General features: G+C 37.8%; 1 protein-coding gene across 4 annotated transcripts in view; it reads left to right on the plus strand.

Annotated features, from left to right (window-relative positions):
• CNKSR2 (connector enhancer of kinase suppressor of Ras 2) overlaps positions 1-20084 on the plus strand; it is a 221156-nt gene that overhangs the window by 72490 nt on the left and 128582 nt on the right. For all 4 annotated transcript variants that reach the window (XM_050894846.1, XM_050894853.1, XM_050894859.1 and 1 more), the window contains exons 5-6: positions 7109-7150; positions 18446-18565. In XM_050894846.1, coding sequence (XP_050750803.1) covers positions 7109-7150; positions 18446-18565 — 162 coding nt within the window. The remainder of the gene's footprint in view (positions 1-7108; positions 7151-18445; positions 18566-20084) is intronic.

Genomic DNA, 20084 nt, shown 5'->3' on the forward strand with positions numbered 1-20084 from the left:
AGCATCTTAAATGGTGTGTGCTTACCATTCTGTTTTCTCCCATCTCCATCAGTTCTTACGCATGTTTTCAATGGGGGAGGACAGAGTGGGTTGCTGCAGATACAGATGAGCTCTGGCTTCAGTGTGGAGGGACAGGGAATAATAATAGAGTGAGGATGCCATAGACCCAGTGGCAAGAAACTGCAGGGATTGAATAATTGTGGCATAAGTGGGAAAAAAAGCAAATATTTCTGAACAGCAGTGGGAAGAAAATCGTCAGGATTTGTGTGGGAAGCGAAGAGGAGTTGAAAATGGCACCCAGGTTGTGAGCTTGTGGGACATAAGGTGGTGGAGTTGTTGACAGAGATAGGGAAAGAAGAGGGGAGCAGGGAGGGTTTGGGAAGAAACGTGATTTCAGCTTTCCAGCATACTGCGTTAGGGCTGGTGGCAAATATCCAGAAGGAGATTCTGAACTGTGAATGTGAACAGAAGGGACGAGAGATCTGTGACTCATCCACACAGAGATGATAATTAAAGCAGCATGATTTTAGGAGGCTGCTGAGCAATAGGGAAGAGGTTGCAGAAAAGGGGAGAGTTGAGGATAGAGCTCCCTGGGACTGTGGCAGCTGGAAGAAGGAGGAACAGCCATGGCGGGAGACTCTTTTGGAGCAGCTCAGTGGGAAGAAAGTCAGGGAAGGCACATATTTTGGGATGTCCACTTAGAAATACAGTACAGGTTTTTAGCAATGGCTGTGTAATTTTAAAAATTCATTTTGTATGGCAGCAGCCAAGGATTACCTATGCAAGCACTGGCTTGTTGCATAGCTTAAGAGGAGCTTGCTATTGCATTTTAGGTAGTGAGACAGGAAAAAGGTATTTCCTCTTCCCTTCTCTCTGTTCCAAACATTTGTAATTGTCAGTGTCCCCAAGGCCCACATCTTTTGTGTCCAAAGTCCTGCTAGGCTTCTTAAAATCTAAGATGTGGTAAAGCACCTCAGGAAACCCCTGCCTGTGTCATGCTCTTAATTCTTTGCCTGTTGTCAGAGGAGAACGTTACCTGCTTGCCAGCTTCTGTAGCTTTTTGTGGTATTTAAGAGTTTTTTGTTTCTTGTTTTTGTGAAGGGGGGTTGGAGGGGAGGGGGTTGAACAGAGCTGTATATCTGCCGATTTGTATTTTGTTATTCCAGTAATTACCCAGACATACCTGTAAATCACGGTCTGAGCAGAGTTCGCTAATATCCTTCAGTTTTCTAATCGTAATGCTCTACAGAACACAGCATTTTGCCGTAGCCTATATTATATTGATCAAGTTTATTGTTTCAAAGTTGTTATTGTTTAATCCTACCATCAGCTGTATTAGATATATTTTCCATGCATTTTCTAAGTAGTGAAAGGCTAAATTAACTCAAGCTATCTTACCCTTGTACCTGTTTGGCAATTATGTACCACTGTCTTGGTCCGAGAAAAGCGATGAAGGGTAATAATAAATGAAGGTACTATGAAAGCTATAAAACTTTTGCCTTCTTCATGTGTTGGCAAAGCTTTAGACTTTGTCGTCATTGTTGTTGAGAACTTTTGTGAGAACCTTCAGTGATGACTCCAGCAAACCTCAGTCTTGTGGCTCTTCTGCCATAGCTGAATTGGGCAGAATTCAAACCAAATGAGCCTTTCTAGAGCCAATGGCATAAATTGCCTAGAGCTAGTGACACTTGAATGGGCTCAGAATGGGCTCCTTGAAGCCAGAACAACTTATTTTTGATCGTGCGGTGCTGAGGCTGAAGGGACTGGGAGTTATGATCTGAGCATTCTCAAGTTAATTATTTTTTATTGTTGCTAAGTAGCAAGACTGACAGACCATCCATTTGACATATACTGTTATTAAAGGATTCAGTTACAGTTTTAATCAATTTGAGAAGCAAAGGGATTTAAAGGATGGCTTGGCTTAATTCCAACCAATGGCTACATTGCTCAAGAGAGATTTTATGCCAAAGGTTTGGCAATGCATGAGAGTCTGAACCCTCTTTTAGCAATCATGTAATTCATTATTTTTGTTACAAATAGACAACTGGAGTTACCTAGTTTAGAATATTTTGCGTGACTTCAAAATAATGGTGACAGCAATTCTATCAGACATCTGGTTTTAAGCAGTACATAAAATCTAGCTGTTGCCCTCTTAAAATTAGACATGGAAGATGTGTGGGATTGCTCATGAAAGATGCATTTCCCAGGCAATTTCACTACTGCTTTTAAAATTGTGTCCCCAACCTTGCCTACATTTTATCAGCAAAATACTGGTAAAAACAGTGCAATCTACACAAACACCCACATGTAAATTGCCTTCATGTAAATTCAGTTGGACTGCAGAGGAAAACAAATTAAAAAACCAGTGAAGAAGCTCCACCAGAAGCAGCTTGAAAGCTGCCTGGAGAACAAATGCTTTCATGGCAAGCTCTTGTTCTTTGCAAGTTGCTCCAGTTGACTCCACCTCTGTAGCACCACACAGCCTGCTTTTGAGCAACGCTACTATTGTATGAATTCACAAAGGACATTTTGGGGCTAACATGTTGCCTGAGATTCAGGAGATCTGGTTTTTGTTCTTGACAATCATGTAACCTGCTTCTGTATCAGTTCTGCTTAGGAAATTTCCTTGCCTTGGAGGAAAAAATAAATTAGGATGACTAAATATACATGAGCAACTAAGGCATTCTGCTGAACTAGAAAATACAGTAAGAGAAGTCCATGCCCTGTCTTGAGCACTCTGATCTAAGGATTACTAGAAATGTTGCTGATTTGTTGCTGAAAGAACTAATAAACATATTTCTGCAATTCTCCCTTTTTGTATCCCTTAACTTTTTGCATGTATATATTTTATTTTCTGAGCTACCATAACTTTATTCTGAAGTTAAGTCATGGAGCTGACAGGAACTTAAGACTGCCAAGAAGAGTGCAGTGCAGCAGCTGCGTAGAATATGTGGCAAAACCACGAATAGTAGTAGTAGTAGTAATAATGATGGTATGTTTCAAGATTATAGCCTGCAAGTACCCTGAGAGGAGAAGTGTTTGACAGGTAATTGCAATAGGTAATTTGACAGCTTGCTGACTCGGACTTGTAAACCAGATCATATATATGCAAAACCAGAAGTGTTTTCTGCTGAATATTATCCCATAGTTATAGTACTGGAGAACTGCACGAACATTTTTTCCCTGTGGGTTATATGAGCATTAGGATGAGTTGGCAGGTCTTCTAGATCTCAGTACTTCACATTTTGAGTTGAGATTTAATCAACTCAGGTGCAAAGAAAAGGACTAAAGAATAAGAAAAGTACCAGGGTAATTAGCTGACCCCATTCCCCACTTCTGTGACATACTAAGACAAATGTTTAAAAAGAAGGCAATAATAGTGAGGGGAGAAGAAAATAAAATGGAAAAATAAAGCATCATAAACATTACTTTTGAAAAATAAAATCCACAAATATTTATATTTTATATATGTTGCCTTGTGTGAATTGTTCTAGCAATGGCTGGGGCAGGGTGGGGTTAGATGTGTACATTTCGCAGCATTGTCACCAGTCAGTGCTGTCTAATTCAATGGGTTTAATTTAAATGTCTTTAGTAATTATTACTTATGACATTCCGATAGGATCTTTGCAGATAAAATGTGTAATTTTTATAGAAATAATGCAGAATTGTGGTTATGAAGGTCAGAAGTTCTGGAAGAAATATGAGTGATGCCTCTCAGTTGCAGTGTAGCGTAGGTCTTGCTAGTCTTAAAAACAGGTTTTAAAATTATACTGGGATTGAAAGTGCAGAAGAACCCTCTCCCTGATTGTTGTGGTTTGTTCTTGCTCTTTTCTTACTCCCTTACTACACTTTTTTTCTTTTTTTTTCCAATTTCGGACCTCATGTTTCCCTTTTTTTAGGATCTTAGCGTAGTTCCAGCTGCCTCCACAAAGGTCACTTTTGCCATTTTTGATGCATGAGGCAGAGCTGGAAAGAGTGACCATGAAAATCTGATATTATTAATTAAGTTGTTCCATCATATTCCCCTTTTATTTATCTTTCTTTGCAGATTATACTGTCCCATTTTCCTCTCTGAACCTGCTAATGGCCAATATTTGACTACATCTTCAGGAAGTATAAATTAACACAGAACTGCTTTTGTTGCTTTATTAGCAGTCTACGTTACTAATCTTTTAGAAAATAATGCGCATTTAGAAGATGCAAACCGTATGCTGTTTCAGCTGAAGTTTTGTTTGCTTGGTTAGATGAAGATCATACAGCCTAGCTTTAGTTATAGTTTGTCAGTGAATATATGTGTGAAGTTCACAGAATAAACAGGTAAAAGTAAAATATCTCCTCCTTGCTGTATCTGTGTATTTCAGTTCAGGGGTAATCACAGTATTGTTTCACTAAGTGAACAGCAAATTTTTAGCTTGTTTAGGAGTAGAGCTTGGTTGCAGATGTGTTCCTGCTTTTCTAAAGTAGAAAAAAGTTGATGTTAAATTGCATATGATCTGTTTCTTACCTTAATTGCAATGTTTTGATACTGTGGTTAAACAGATATTTAAGAAGATCTTTCAGGAGTAAGATATGGGCTTGTAGTCTAGGTATGGAAGGAAGAGATGTTCTCCAGCAGTGGGTGGTATGCTATTAAGAATACAAATTTATTTCTAATTGCATAGTTAGCAACTCTTTTTATAGTTCTCAAGTGCTTTAAGCTCTTTTAGTTGAAATGAAATGGGTATGAAAAAGCAATAATTGTAAATGGTAAAGGCCCCCAGTAATAAGCATTCAGTTTATCATTCTACCTAAGGGATGTTTGAAGAAGGTGGGCATAGTTATCCTCAGCGCTTGCTTAAAGATAAAGCACAAAGCAGTGGAGTGACTTAAATCTAAGGGGAAATAAACTGTTCACTATGAAAGAAAGTGACATGTAGGTTTTGCTCTTGGGATCATTCAGAAGCAGTCTCAGCCCTCATCTTTAGGGATGGCTGCAGGAAGTTAAAACGAGCTTGCTACGATGCAGGGATCAGCTTGGTGACCTTTTCTAGGTTTCTTTGAATCCTAGACTTCAGGGCTGCTCTGGGCTATGCTGGCATGGATCTTTGCATTCCTGCACATTTGCCTGAGTTCATGCTTGAATTATGTTCAGTTGGGCATCATTAATATATGGAAAAAGTATATTTTGGAATTGTTTTTTTACCTAGGCATTGCGTTTGCTCTCCTCCAGTTTTTCTGTCTTTTATGGGTTACTGAACTGTTAATTTTTCTCTTGCCTGAATATGAAGATGTAGCATCAACAATCAGCTGTCCACTGTGTGATGAACTCATTTAGCAATTCCTCTTCCCAGATCCTGGATTTGTAGGGAATTGTGTGTTGAGGAGAGAATTTAAGGCCACCTGCCCTTATACATAGACTGGATACCTGAGAAGTTTTCCACTTGCTTTACTGTCTTTTGTAGATTCAGAAGTATTTTAATTTTTTTATATATACTCTTGGTTTGTCAGAAATAAGCATATTTCTTTAGCTTCCTCCATGATTGTGTGGAAGAGTTTAATTTCAAGGATGTAGCAGTGTTTCTCTGTTATTCACTGGTTTCTTGGTTGTAGTAAACCTCTACAGCATTTAAGAACCCAGAATCCTTCTTCCCTTAGTAGTGAGACTCCTCAAACTGTATCCTCTTTAAGCTGAATGTTTAAACTTATAGTAAACTCTTCCTATTACCAATGAAATAATTATGTCTGCTTAAAAGCACTTCTTTTTTTCAATATAAATGTTGCAATCCCTTCCTGCTATTTTTGCAAAATGATTCATAAGAAACTATGCAGAACATACATGTATCCAGATTGAAAATGTTACGTGCCCTCCCACATAGAACAATGAAATACGTGTTTGCTACTAAGATTGCAAATACTTCATTGATGTCTGCATATAATTAAACGTGTTAGATTTTCTTTCCGGCTGTACTTACTGGCAAATGTTTCCTGAATGCGAACAGCTGTTATTAGGAAAATACTCCCTGATCAACCTGCTGCTTCTGCATAGGTTGCTTTATATAAAGCTTAAGAACACATTGGCTTTTCTTGCCTAAGTAACACTAGAAGCATTTCATGGATTAAAAGTTCATTTTTTTAAAACAGTTGCATATAACAAAGTTGTTTTTCTAACAGGATAAACTGATTTAAAAATGAGACTTAAAACATGAAAACTTAGTCGCATTTTTCATATGGGTTATTAGGTAGGATATAAAGCATCCATTCTAAACAGAGCTTGCACTAATTATCATAAAGCTACAGCATCTGATGAACTTAGAAAAGAGTTGTTCTTTCACCAATGTTTGTTGTATTTCATGTGCTCTCTGCCTTACTAATTCAATTTCTCTATACCCACTGAGATTTTGGCCTGTCAGAAAAACTTTCACAGCCCCCAGCCTCTCATCTGTTAGTCTTGCCTATAGAAACTGCCTCACATGCTACGTAAGGTGGCAACAATGTGCGTGCAGTTCCCAGCGGGCTGTATGTAATAAGATGGTCCAACTCAGTTTCCTGTGCGTTTTGTATTCCGCGTTTTTCTTCCCTCCCATTGCATGAGGTGTTATAAACAACCAGTGGTTCCCTTTTCTCTTCTTCCTCCTCCCAGGGTTTTCCTTCTCTTCTTTGGCAGGGTGTGCAAACGTGTCAGTTCAGCTCAGCTCAGCAAGAATTGTTCAGCTTAGTTTTCTTTCTTAGTTACTTAAGACGATTGCTGGTACCTCTGTTTTTCAGTGTTACCAATAGGAGCAGGTCATTTTTGTCCATGGTCAGGGACTGCTGGTTGAAGCCACTTGTCTGGCATACATGTGACTGGCTGGTATGTGCCAAAAGGATGTAAAGTGGAGGAAGATTGTTATCTGTCTCAGGGAAGGAAGCAACAAGAACTAGTGAATAGATGTAAACATTTACCGGTATTACCTTTCTGTGGTGGCTCCACACTTTGGTTACATGAATTTTTCCTTTCTGTTTGAGACTTTGAAATCTTTTGTTTCATCCTAAAGAATTTTCAGTTCAGTTTAATTCTTTTTAAGGGTAAATCTAGGAAGGGTGAATGATTGGATCAATTTAACCTGCCTTTTCTGCTTTATTTTTTCAGGATTGCACAGTATATGAAACAGAGAATAAAATTCTTCATGTGGTGAGTAGTGTTTGGATTTCTATTAATAAATATATTTGTATACACTACATAGAATTGTAGAGCTGTGTGTTTTGTGCTTTTTCTATGCAGTGCTACTGTGATAATGAACTAGTCTGGGTATGACTGAGTGAATGTATGGAACTACTTGTGAATAGGTAATGATGTTATGGAAGCCGAACTTGGCATATGAGAAGCCAGGAACTTTGCAAGGGTTTGTATTTCTCTGGCTCAGGCCTGTCTGTTATTTGTAAACCATGGTCAGAAGAATGATTTTGAAAAGTGGCTTTTTTTGAGAGAGAGAGCTGGTTGCTAGGCTTCTGTGAAATCATATATGTTTATGTTAGTCATATAGCTTCATTTATATGGCATTATTCCTCGTAGGAGCATGGAGCCAGCCTAGTGATAGGAAAAGTAATGCAATTCTTTCCTTTTGAATTCTCAGCATAAATACAACGGTCTGTTCCCAGGATCTGTGGTGCTATTGATAATAAAGCAGATGAAAGTTATCAGGGCATCAGAACACAGGATGAGTTTGAAAGGCTGGTACTTTGGTGGATGGAGAGTCAAAAGCTTGAGTAAACTTTCTCTGAAAACTACACCTAAGTTTTAGATATTAAATTGCGTTTCATGTTGTGGCTGTAATTTACTGAGTATTAAGTTAACCCAGAGCTTGTTTCTAAAAGTTAGATACAAAGATATTCTTCCTAAGAGTGAGTAATGAATTGGTTAAATTTATTCACTGTATTTCACATTTAGGTAGGTTTTGATATCTTAGTGTTCTTATTACCAGAGCTTAAGCAAGAAAATACTGCATTTCTTTATTTTAAAAGGTGAGCTTCCCAGTAAATTTTGCTACGCTTCCCCCCCCGCCCCCCAGTGCTCCCATATCAAATGCTTGGCAAGCTGAATTCTATAAACTTTTGATGCTTTTATTTCACGGTGATGTGGAATAAAACATCTCCTTGTATTTTTAAGTTTCACTGACGTTTTTCCACTGTGGGACACAAAGAATTAGCAATTTTAGCGAGGCTGACATCATCATCTTTGCTAGGATGATCTCTGCAAGTATTTAAGTAATGAAGTTTTTAATTGCATAATCTTGGCAAAAGTTGAAGTGCTATAAGTTGCAAATCATTATATATATGTGGTTTTCAATACATGCTTGTTTACTGCTGTAAGAGCCAAGAGTTCTGACATCTGATATATAAAGTATATATCTTACACAACTTAGCAAAAAGGGTTGTAAAGGGAGCTGGCAGTGCTTAGAGCTGATGAAGCATCAGTTAATATAGTCTTCAACAGAAAATTTTGAGGAAACTGAGAGGGATTCGTTTAAGATATGTGAGTGCACAAATTTGAGACAGGTTGCAAAAGTTATATTGTCTTGCATCATTCAGACACATAGGCTTATTTCTTTAATCCACAGTAACTTCATTGTGGTGACAGGTAGACATATGTATTATTGTGGAGAGCTTATTTAGCTTCTATGATTAGTGCTCAAGCTTGCAAGGAAACATGAACAGAACGTTGAATGTTTTACTGGACCCTAGGATTAAAAATGACTATGTGTATTACACGTAACTTGGATCATTTCTGACCATATTGCATTTCAGCTGATGGATGGGATTTCATGGGGCAAAAGCTGACCAAAAGCAATTGAGGAAAGAGATAAATCTGTGACTGAATAATTAAAAAGATGGGATTTGAAATCATATTTTGAATTTGAAAGAGAGTATTTCACACGTGCAGCTGAAAAGGTTCATGATAGAATTGGAAGTGAAAGCAGTCACAGTTCCCTCTAACCCCTCTCCTTGGAAGACAGAAAAAGGTGTTGTGGCTTTAGCCTGTTAGACAATCTGGGGAGGAGCAATCTAACAGGTAGATTAAAAAAAGAGGGGAAAAGCCTACTGATGTCAAGATCTTGAGAGAGTGCATGGTATTTTTATGCCAGCGTCAAAGAAGAGGAGACATTAGATACCTTATGAGATAACAATATTTGAATGCACAAGTACAAACTAGATTAAAGATGTTCTAGAGGGGGATTAAGAATTTAAATCTCCTGTTACAGACTGTGCATCTAGTAAATTTAGAGGTGAATGTTAAAAGGAAGGTTCTCTGATATAAAAAGAATAGTAGTAAATTTTGGTAAAGGCATAGAAGGAATCTTGAATGAGAAATGCTGGGAGAACTAGGAAAAATTGGGAGGAGAGGACATGTACACAGATGTTATAGAGAGAGAAAGTAAATTCTCTCTTCTTAAATTCAAAGGCCAAGCTATTGCAAGTCCATTTTCTGAGTACATTTCCCATCTGCAAACTGTGCAAACTCCTGGAGGTAACAAAAGTGGTGTATGGCCAGCATCACATCCAGCTGCCAGATACCAACATACAGCTGATACCAATCATCAGATACCAACATATAGCTGTGTTTCCTGGGATGAGTTAGAGAGGAAATTGAATTCAAAACTGTGAGCTCACCCCATGTGATTTCACGTACAGCGTTCTCTTCATGACATAAGGAAGGAAGCTTCCTCACAAAAGTGAAAGCCAATGACTTACAACTAATTAGCAATTCATGCAATTAGCCTAAGGAAATCCTTGTTGCAAGGTATTGTTCCCACTGAGGTTTGAAGTCAAATTTTAAGAGATCCGTCTTACATAAGTAAAAAAGAACTACAGCTACAGAAATGAAAATAAATTAAATGACAGTTATGTACTCTTATTCTTTAGGACACCAAGAAATTTACTGCCTTAGGAGCAGATCATTGGATCAAAGTAGTTGCTTTTTGTCCGCATTACCTGTTGGTGGTCCAGTGGTTTACTTCAACCCAGAACATAGGTTCAACCTGAACATCTCCATTGTTCACATGGCTCAAAGTGTTATTTTGGACTCATGTGCCATGGTTCAGGGGCTGGAGCTCTGTAAGCACGCATCTCCTGTAGGGATGCTGCCCCGTTCCCCCTGGAGCAAGCCTACTCTGTGCCAAATCAAGGGGGTAAGAGGGTATGTGGACACAAGCGGGGGATGTGAGAGCACTCTGCTGCTATTGCAGTGCATACATGAATACCTCCAAAGTTAACCCATCACTGAGTCTTCACGCTTTCCTCTAAAGCATGGTGGAGTAGGCAACATCCCTCACCAAAGGCAAGATCCTCAATTAAATGACTGGTTTGCTTTAATTAGGTAGGGCCAAAAAATAGTTAATGTGCTCATATTCTAATGGCAGTAATTTCTTTTGAAAAGCAAATGAATGCCCTCTTTCTTTCAGAGATGGCAGTGTGGGTGTTCATGCGGAGAGACTGCTGAATCACCTTGTCCATAGATAGTATGTTTTAACATCAATAAATTTATTCAGATGTTAGCTTTTTAGATATCACCGATACGTTTAAGAAATCGTATTCTGTGGAGACAGAAATGTATAGCTTCAGCTTACATTCAAGAAAGAAATATTTTTTGTTTACACCATGCAATTTGAGTTTCAACTGCTATACAAAAGCATTTTGATTGTCACTCACAATATTAGGTTAAGTAGTAAACTAATCTGTGTTATTCAACTAAACACATAAAATGTATTTAAAAGGAAAAATGTCCTATGGAAAACTAATGAAGTTATAAGAAGAAATGACCTACTTCAACTTGTTTATTTCTTCTAAATGGAGTTCAAAGTATGTCTGGGAAAAAATGTCTCTTCTATAATTTTCTGCCCTAGAATTGCAGGTGTGTTGAAACAATTATTTTTAAAGACAACTATATTTCTTGAAATTTTTTTTTGCTGTGAATTCATTCACAGAAACACTTCGTTTCTGTGGAATAAGAAGCATAAAACCGCACAGGAATAATGTGTTCATTTTTGCTCATTAAAATGTTGATGCTTCTGAAATATTCATGAATACAGAGAAATGTTTCATATTTCTGCCACTTCATTTCTCAGTATGTTTTTTCCAGGTTACGTTTTGCTCAGTAAGCGATGTAGTAAATAAATAATTAAATAATAATATTTGTAATAATTTATTAATATAAACAGAAAGTAAATATCACCAGAAAATAATACCAACAGAAGTAGATGGCAATAGAAAATATTAACTTAAGAAGAACATATTAACTTATGAAGAACAAGTTTTAAAATACAGTGGGCCTAATGTGAAAGGATAAGCCATAGGTGTGGTGTTTGCTTCAAAATTGGAAATTAGTATGCTCTTGCTAGTTTATATTTAGAATCTTTATATTGATTTAACTTGAGATGATAAAATGTATGGAAAACTGGTCAGCTGAAAAGGGTATCAGTTCTGCTTATTTGGGGAGTTATATGTTAATAATTACAAAAGTCTGAATGGAGCTTTAAAATCTTTGAAGAATAATTCATTGATTCCATCCAGCTGTTCAAGGCTGTATATGATGGAAATACCTAGTTCAGATTAATCCATGTGAAGCAGTAGAGTATTAAAATGAGAGCAAAGCAAGAAGGACTAATTATAGAAAGTAGAAGCCAGGCTCCAGTCAGATTAATAGTAAGTTTTAAATGCATTTTCTTTTTAGTTTAATTCTATAAAAAAAGAAAATGTTTTCCTAAGGAATTTCACTTTCTTAAAATTACGCTGCTTTTCCTGCAAAAAGGACAGTTTTATTGAGTTGGAAACTGTAGAAAGTAGAACCGCAGAGTGAAGTTAATATTCAGAAGTTTTTGAAAAACAAATGAGCTATTTAAATTAAAAAAGAGTTACTAAATTGAAAAAGAAAAGAACAAGTAATGGATCAGAATGTTCTCTTTTTGCTAAGAACCTTGCAGAAGCCACAGTGATGATAATTCACTCCTGCCCACTATATTTGAATGTTTGTTATAGAACTAGAATTGACTGAAAATGCATTGTCAAAGGTATAATTTTTATAGTCTTATTAAAGAAAAAAAAGAAAAAGTAACCACCTTCTTCCTTTCAAGTGCCTATACCTTGCAAATTGGGCCCAGCAAACATCACTCTAATAGAAGCCTCTCTTTGTACATCCACAATAAGATTTAGTTCACTGTTTAAACTTCATGTATATACAAATGCAATTCCAGGCCCAGTTGGTTCTAAGATTGCCGGAGTTGCTGATGTATTCCATACAGTACAACAAACGTTTTGGACTAAAATTAATTGATCAATAATTATTTGGTTTGGTTTAAGCTAACTAGTTAGACTTCATCCTGAATGCTCATGTAACAAGTTGCTTCGTCTCGGTCAGTTGTAACTAACTGAGCTTTTTTGCTTTCAAACAGATTAAACTTAACATTGCCAAGACATTTTTTTCTTACTTTTAGCCCTGAATGTCCGTGTGTCTTATTGGCATTGTATCCCTCATTCAAATGGTGTAGATGAGAGAGTTGATGGGAGAGGCTTGTGCTTTTCTTGCCCTCAGCCCTGGGAATGTGTTTAAGCCAGGATGCTTCAGTATTGCAAATACTTGGGAAGATAGGTTTAAGCTTGGTCACTAGCCTGGGTAAAATTAAGGACAGGAACAAACACAAGTCTGTCTGCTTGACCAGAAATGCTTGGTGACCCTAGAGCTGCCTGAATTGAACAGATAACAGATGAACGGTTTGAGGAAAGGCCACGGCTTGTGGAGGCCTCTGAAGCTAGCTGTGTCCCTAAGTATGTCCACTCTGCTGCAGAAGACAGACATTTCCCCAGCACAAATTGAAGTAGCCACAGAGAATCAGAACAGATGCAAAATCTAATTTAGTCACCTTTAGGTCCTCGTCCCCCTGGCTGAAAGAAGGAGCAATTGTGGAAAATCTATTAGAAATTAGTACGCTAGAGTCCAAAAATACAGGTAGAAACTAAGTATTATCTTTCATTCTTCATGCTCTGGAGTGTGAACTCATTGCCTACTGAGTGAAAGAAAATGTTTCCCCTTGAATTTTTGCTGAACAGCTAGATGTTGTGTAGTGATATTTTTCATCCTCCTTTGAATCATTTAGCTTTGCACATAAAGACTGTGGTGTAGCTTCAATCTACAATTATAAGTTTGTCACTGAATAGAGAGGAGAATTTATTACTAAAGTGCAGTGATGAGTTACTGCAAAAGAGAACTGAAGTCATCGCTGTAAGGCTTATAGTGAGAACAGGGACTGTGTGACAAAAGGAGAAAATGTAATCATCTGTTGTTTTCTCTCAGTTAATCTTTTGTAACTTGCTTTTTTTTTGGCCTGGCCAAATCCTTTTCCTTGTTCAGATACCTTGCACGCTGAAAGCTGAGTGCAGCTTGAGAAAGGCCGAGCATTTTTAATGCCTCCTGATTTTTGTAGGAGCAATTCGATGCTCATCTTCCTGTGTGTCTTACTGTAGCTAGTACTGCATTGCAGAGGGGAATCAAGAGTTACAAAAGATAAAGGATCCTGATCTCATCAACAATGTTTTCATAAACAGAAATGTAGTTTTACAAAGTAACAAAAGATAACTACCATTTGAGAGAAAAGGTGACTTGTACTGTCATCCGATTTCAGTGAAACTAAAATACACATCTACTATGCAGCTTGTGCTAAATAGTTATGCTGAAAAATAATGTGTTCATAAATTGTTAGGAACAAAATGAGTAGCAAAGTGCACTGTTTATGCGCTTTTCTTCCACTCAAATAAATTGAGTAGCCTACATGCAAAATACTATGTCGGTCCATTACTTTCCATCAAATAAAATAATAATTTAAAAACTTTTTATTAATAAATAATAATAATAAAAATGTAATAATTACCCCCCTGTATTTCTCGCATCTACAGAATTTCTCAAATTGGCTTTGCATCTGCCAAGGTGAAAGCTCCAGTGAAGTCTGGGGAGCTTAGGGAAAATTTAGTCAAGCTAGAAGTAAAGTAGCATCGAACATAACCTTACATTTAGGCAAGGTTGTTGCTTGAATGAATATAGAATGAACCTGATGAGCCACAGTGTGAACTGTTTAGGAAGAAGAGCATGGTGAAGTCAAAGGCGGTTTACTTGGGAACTTTCTAAATACAATAGCATGTTGCCTCCATTAAATTAACATTGTTCCTGTGCCATGTGGCAGCATCTTTGCCATGGAAGGTCCTGATCCACTGAATATAGGTCCAAGGTCTTTTTCCATAAAGAGGCCTAGTGGGGAGGAAGCATGCTCCTAGTGAAAAGGCTGTTTTGTATGTGTGCTGACTGATGCTGATTGGTATATTAAAAAGCCTTGGCCAATGAAGTCAACAGCAGTAACCTGGGCAGGAACTGGATGGTAACTACATTCAGAGCCACTGGTTAGCTCTGTTGTAAACTGACACAGCTGTACCCTATGACTGTGTCCCAGAGCCATCCAAGCTCTGATATGTTCTTGGGGCTGAATTTCCCTCCTCCTCCTTCTTCCATCCTCCCCAGACACACACGCAAAAACAACTCACAAACCATGAATGAGATGTTTCTGAGAGTAAAGGCAAGGAAAAATGCATTATTTTGCCTGTGTCATCCTCTGGACACGTTTCCAGTGAGAGCCTGTGTACCCTGTCTTTGCAGTGGGGAGAGGATACCTGCTGTGTAAGAGTGGGCCCCTTCCTGTCCTGGCTCTGGGCAAGCTCAGAGTTCATGAAAATTTGCCTTCCACACAAGCCCGATAGACACTTGATCCTACTTACAGTCCAACTCTTTAACCAAGGAGTATTTAACCAAAATTACTTAAATGTATAATAGTTAAGGGAAGCTTGTAAGATTCTGTAAGTATTCTAACAGAAACAGACTTCTTATACTTTCAGAAGAAAACTAAAGGAGTTGTTAGAGTTGTATTAAAGGAAAACTAAAGGAGTTGTTGTCTTGTAGCAGCTGAAAGTTTTGGATGGTTGGGCAGAACCCAGGCCCATCTTCTAAAAAAATTGCTGTTTGTTCCCAAGGTCTTGAAATTATGCTGGAACAAGAAAACTGATATAAAATGCATAGTATTCTGAAATGAGATGAGCAGTTTAATTAAAAACAAATTAGCAAGTCATTCCTTGGAAATCCGGGCAATGTGAATATGCCAGTTTGCTATGTGATAGCAGTGAGTCTTAAATTCAAAATCCTCCTACAGCAAGCATCCTTTCCCTTCCAAAGGCAAGGACAGTTCTCACAAGCAAAGCAAAACATGTTTTAATGAAATGAGTTTGCTGGACAGAACTATTCCATAATTACTAAGCAGATGATGCTGTGATTATGTCTCATTATTTGGAGTGACTGTTTCTTGAGAAACTCTCTTTAGGGGTGCAGTTCATGGCGTGTTGTCTTACTGAATCACTCAGGTCCGCTAGTGCTCTATTAGAAGAAAAAGAGCTAATTCTGTTGGTCAGAAACTGAGAGAAGTAATTCAAGAACTTTTGTTGTCACTTTTCTGTACCTTCGGTTTTCTTTTGCTGTTTCCAGTCACCTCTGATACTAATATATGGTAATAAACCTGATAACATTTAATGGAGCTTTAAAAGTTCACTGTCTTCAACTTTTGTCTTCACCATGGTGAGATCTGGGTACTCATGAAGTGGGAAAGATTTTTTAATAATGCAGCAGAGTTTTACCCCTAAATATCATTTTTCTAGGAAGACAATTGTGTATGCATCCCCACATGTTGAATGAGTGTTTACATTTTGGAAAGGTCATAGAATTTGAAGCCTTAATCTGAAAGAGCATCCTCTAATCATAGGGTGTTCTCTAGGGACTTTGCTACGGCTCATTTATTGTGCTTAGAATGGGCACAATATCATACTGCTGGACGGCAGTATGAATACCTAAGATGGAAAGAAAACCGCAAGACCTGAAAGACAATAATCTTTTAGAAATGCATAGAAGCATATGGCGTATTTTTTTTATTGTAGTAACTTGGTGATTTTGGCATCCAGTATTCCCAGAGCTCCTCTTGGGGAATATTCACACCACCTTGTTTTAGGATTGCAACCAATATAACCATATTGGAATGCTGATCTCCATAGGCTTACTGTATAGACTGTCTGTACACCTCTCACAGAGAGGCAGAGGGAGAGCAGCTGCTCCAGGGAGCTATTTAATGCATCTCAGCATAGGCTTCTGTTCCATGCCGCATCCTGGACTTGCCTCACTCCTCTCCTTTCCCCATCATCTGTCAACACAGCTGAGGACTTTTTTTTAATGAGGAGCCGCATCTGTGAACTTGAAATGGCATACCTTGTGTTAGGTGGTAGGAACACTCCTTTTCTGTGCATTTTGGCATCTCTCTGCAATACAACAGTTGGGAATAGGAGAAAAAAATCATACATTAATTCATTGTAAATAGAAGTTTCTCTGAAACTGCTAAGGACCCCATAAACTTAGTAGTTTTAGAAGAGATTAATAGGAAGAATAGGTGGATGAATACAAGTCTAAAGATATATGAAAAATTCAGTTTTCATCACCAGAGAATGATTTATAATGTAGGTCTCTTCGCTTTGCATGTGGAGAGCTGGGTGTTCTGTAATTTTCTAAAAGTAATTTTTCAATAATTGTCAGCGCAGTTACAAGAGAGATGAAAGTACAAATAACATGCCAGCATGGTATTAAAAATCCCAAACAAACAGGAAATCTAAGCTTTCATTTTTATTATGGAATTTTATATCTTTTTTACCTTTTTAAAATGTCAGGTCAAAGCAATTTGCATGTATCCAAAAAGCCATAAAACCCCAATTTTGCAATAAAATTCACTTTTTCACTTTTTCACTTCTTCCCAATTCAGGTAAAGCACAAAGCATTCTTAACTCCATTTTATATATTTCGTGACTTCCTCTTTTCAGTAATGATTCTGCATCATGAAATACAGATAAAGCAGAAGAGGTAGGAGTGTGTGTGTGTGTCTATGCTTGAAGGTAATGTTATCTCTGGAAGAAGGTCATGTTGGTAATATAAATTTTGTTATATTTTCCATTTGATTCTGATTTGTTTATTCATTCTGAAACATTATTGTTCAATAAAACATGCCATCTATATACAAACCTGAACTTCCAACTGTGTGTAAATAATTTAAAGAGGAGAAAATCCCAATGTCATGGTCTGTAACAGGATTAAGATTTCACTGTCACTGGATTTATTTTTTTTTGCTTTTATCACTTAAGTTTTTTTACTTTCCTTTTTACATAAGTTATTTGTAGTTTGGCATTTGGAATTATAGTGCTGATTTGGCAAGGAGATTATATCCAGTTTTATATTATTTTTCATAACATTGTTGTAGATCTTTTTTACTTTAAGAAGTACGCTTTGCAATCTTGGAAGAGTGGTTGGTGCAGCAGTCATGTGCAGTTGTGTTTCAGTCATTTGAGGAGACTGGTTAGCTTTTGTCTTTTGAATTTGAGAGCAGTTAGGCTGGTTCTTAATTGGTTTTGGAGGTACCCACAGTTTTGGGACCAGAAGTCCTAATCCCTGAATTTGCTGACAAAACATGCATTTGGAAACCTGAACCGAGAAATCAGTTTTAGTTGCTGAAAGGGGACTTCACAGAAAACATTTAAACTCTCAAAAATCACTTGCTTACAGAAATATGAGAGAATTATAGGAAAAATCACAGCTGCCCTGCTTCTGAGAAGAGGGTGTTCAGGGAGTGAGAGATGAGGAGATACACAGTACCCATTTGACAGTTCTAGCCTTTTTGGAAACTTTTTTATTTCTATCTTGCTGCGAAGAGGCTGCCAAGGATAACAGGTTTAAGAATTATCCCATCGTGAAGTGGTTATTTATTGTAATCTTCATGCCTGCAATAGTAAATCATGCTTGGCAGCAGTAGAACATGAGAAACTCAGTCCAAAGTCAATTAGCATGTTTTATTAGTATAGAATAAGCTTCAGAGTTAATGGGAGTTACCCGTCGTCGTTAAGAGCCTGATTTTCATCTGTGCTGAACATCTGCACGTTCAACGGAAATTGGTGGGGTTTGGGGGCACTTAATGTCTTTGCAAAAGATGTGGGCAGAGAGGGGGGTTGGAGCTCACCACACGCTCCCTGCGTGCCTGAGCACAGCTCAGAGGCAGGGCACCTAACCCTGAGAGCGCATGGGAGCAGCTCACGCAGTCCCTTTTTCTCTCTGCTCAGATGCAAAAGCATTTGCCTCTTATTCTTCCCTGGTCTGACCCTGTGTCTGTTCGGGGTCATCACAGAAAATGGATTTTGTATTGTGCTGCTGACTGAGGCCTTTCCCCCTCCTCCTTCATTCCCTCTGCTTTGTAGATTCAGCAATGTGATTTAATATGTACTTTAAAAATGCAATCGTTTAAATAGTAGGTTGATATGCAAATAGCTAGCAATGGTATGCTCACTGTGACATTTTATTTTCTTTTTTCTTTTCTAGTGTAAAACTCTCTCTGGCGTCTGTGATCACATTATCTCACTCTCTTCTGATCCGCTGGTTTCCCAGTCTGCCCACCTTGAAGTGATCCAGCTTACAAACATCAAGCCAAGTGAAGGGCTGGTAAGAAGTACGCAGTTAATCAAACCCATCGTCCAGGATGAGAAAGCGATTTTTTTAAAATAAGTTATATATGTGGAAAGGAATAGGACATTTCAGCCTTGTCTATTTTAAAGTCTGAAAATAATTTGATTTCTCCTGCTAGTTTGGTTTCTCATGCAGCTGGGCCAACAGGGAAGTATTTTGTAAGGCTGACGGATGTATGCAAAGAGTTTAGTGAACAGGGAGAAATGAGTGAGAAGTTCTTGCCATTTATACCAGCTTCTGAAAAGTGGTTCAGATTGTTCTAGGATCCTGAAGTCTGAAGGTATTTAAATTACTAAGATCAACTCAACCAAGAAGTTTGCGTGGGCTTATGCACAAAACCTGTCAAATTCTGGAATACGCTTCATAGTATCTCTGGGTTATAAAGCTATTATATAAGTTATTCAAGGGCTCTACAGCACTGCTGGGAAGTAGCTTATTGGATTTTATTGCAAGAACTCTGCATGCTTAATCAGGTGCATGTAAAGGCTCAGTGCAGCCATCCCATGTTTGTTGTTCAAGAGTTGACCATTGATCTTTTGTTTACTCAAGTATTCAGCACCTCTTGCATGGAGAAAACCAACACTGATAACAATTACAGCTGTACAACTTTACGTCACTAATAATATCTCTTCCCACAATCCCTGGAGGTAGTAGAAGGTGATCAGAATACAGTTAGCCATTTTTTGCCTAATGAAATAACTTTTGCAACTTCTGCCCAAGTTTGTTCTCATTCCATTTTCTTGAATAAGAAGGACTACTGCTGTACTCTTTGCAGCAGGTTTTTGAAGTTGTTTGGATGGTGTAGTTTTGGAGAGTATTTTGGTTTGTGAGTTGGTTGTTGTTGGGTTTGGGGTTTTGGTTTGGTTTTGGTTTTTGACAAATTTGGTATGCCAAGGTATTTGAGCAATTATACACTAAATTAATTTTCCATTCTTTTGGAAAATCACAATTAAAATATGAGAAAAATCCCAAACATTTGGATGAGTAAATATTGCCCCATCCTTTGTTTTAGTCTGCTGTTTGTTTTCCCTTCCTCCACTGGCTTTCTTTTTTATCTCTGAATCCATTTCAAACTAGTCCTCCAGGATTTCTTTTCATGGATTCTCTCCTCCCTCTCTTTATCCTGTAATTTTAACTCTTCCACCAACCTACTGCAGTCAACCTTTTGAAATCCTATCTTCTACTGTAATGAAGAAATCTTCTTCCCCTTTCTCTTGATCACCTTTTTTGGAGTTCTGTCCATTTTTATCTGAACTTTTATTTCTTTTCCTTTCTGTCTTGTGACTGTTATTTTTTTCTTTCCTCATTTAAGTCTTTTTGTAGGGTGGTATTAACCCCCAGTGACTGAAAAATGTTGAGTGGTGTTTTTGTAAATAAGAATGTTTTTCATGGGTCTGTTCCTGCTGGGTAGCTGATGAGATAGAGAATCTCTTCCCACTCTGTGCCTCTGTTTTACACCCTTTGTCTTGTCTGTTTAAACTGGAAGCTCTTGAGG

Source organism: Gymnogyps californianus, chromosome 1 (assembly GCF_018139145.2).
Source record: "Gymnogyps californianus isolate 813 chromosome 1, ASM1813914v2, whole genome shotgun sequence".
Classification (NCBI taxonomy): domain Eukaryota; kingdom Metazoa; phylum Chordata; class Aves; order Accipitriformes; family Cathartidae; genus Gymnogyps; species Gymnogyps californianus.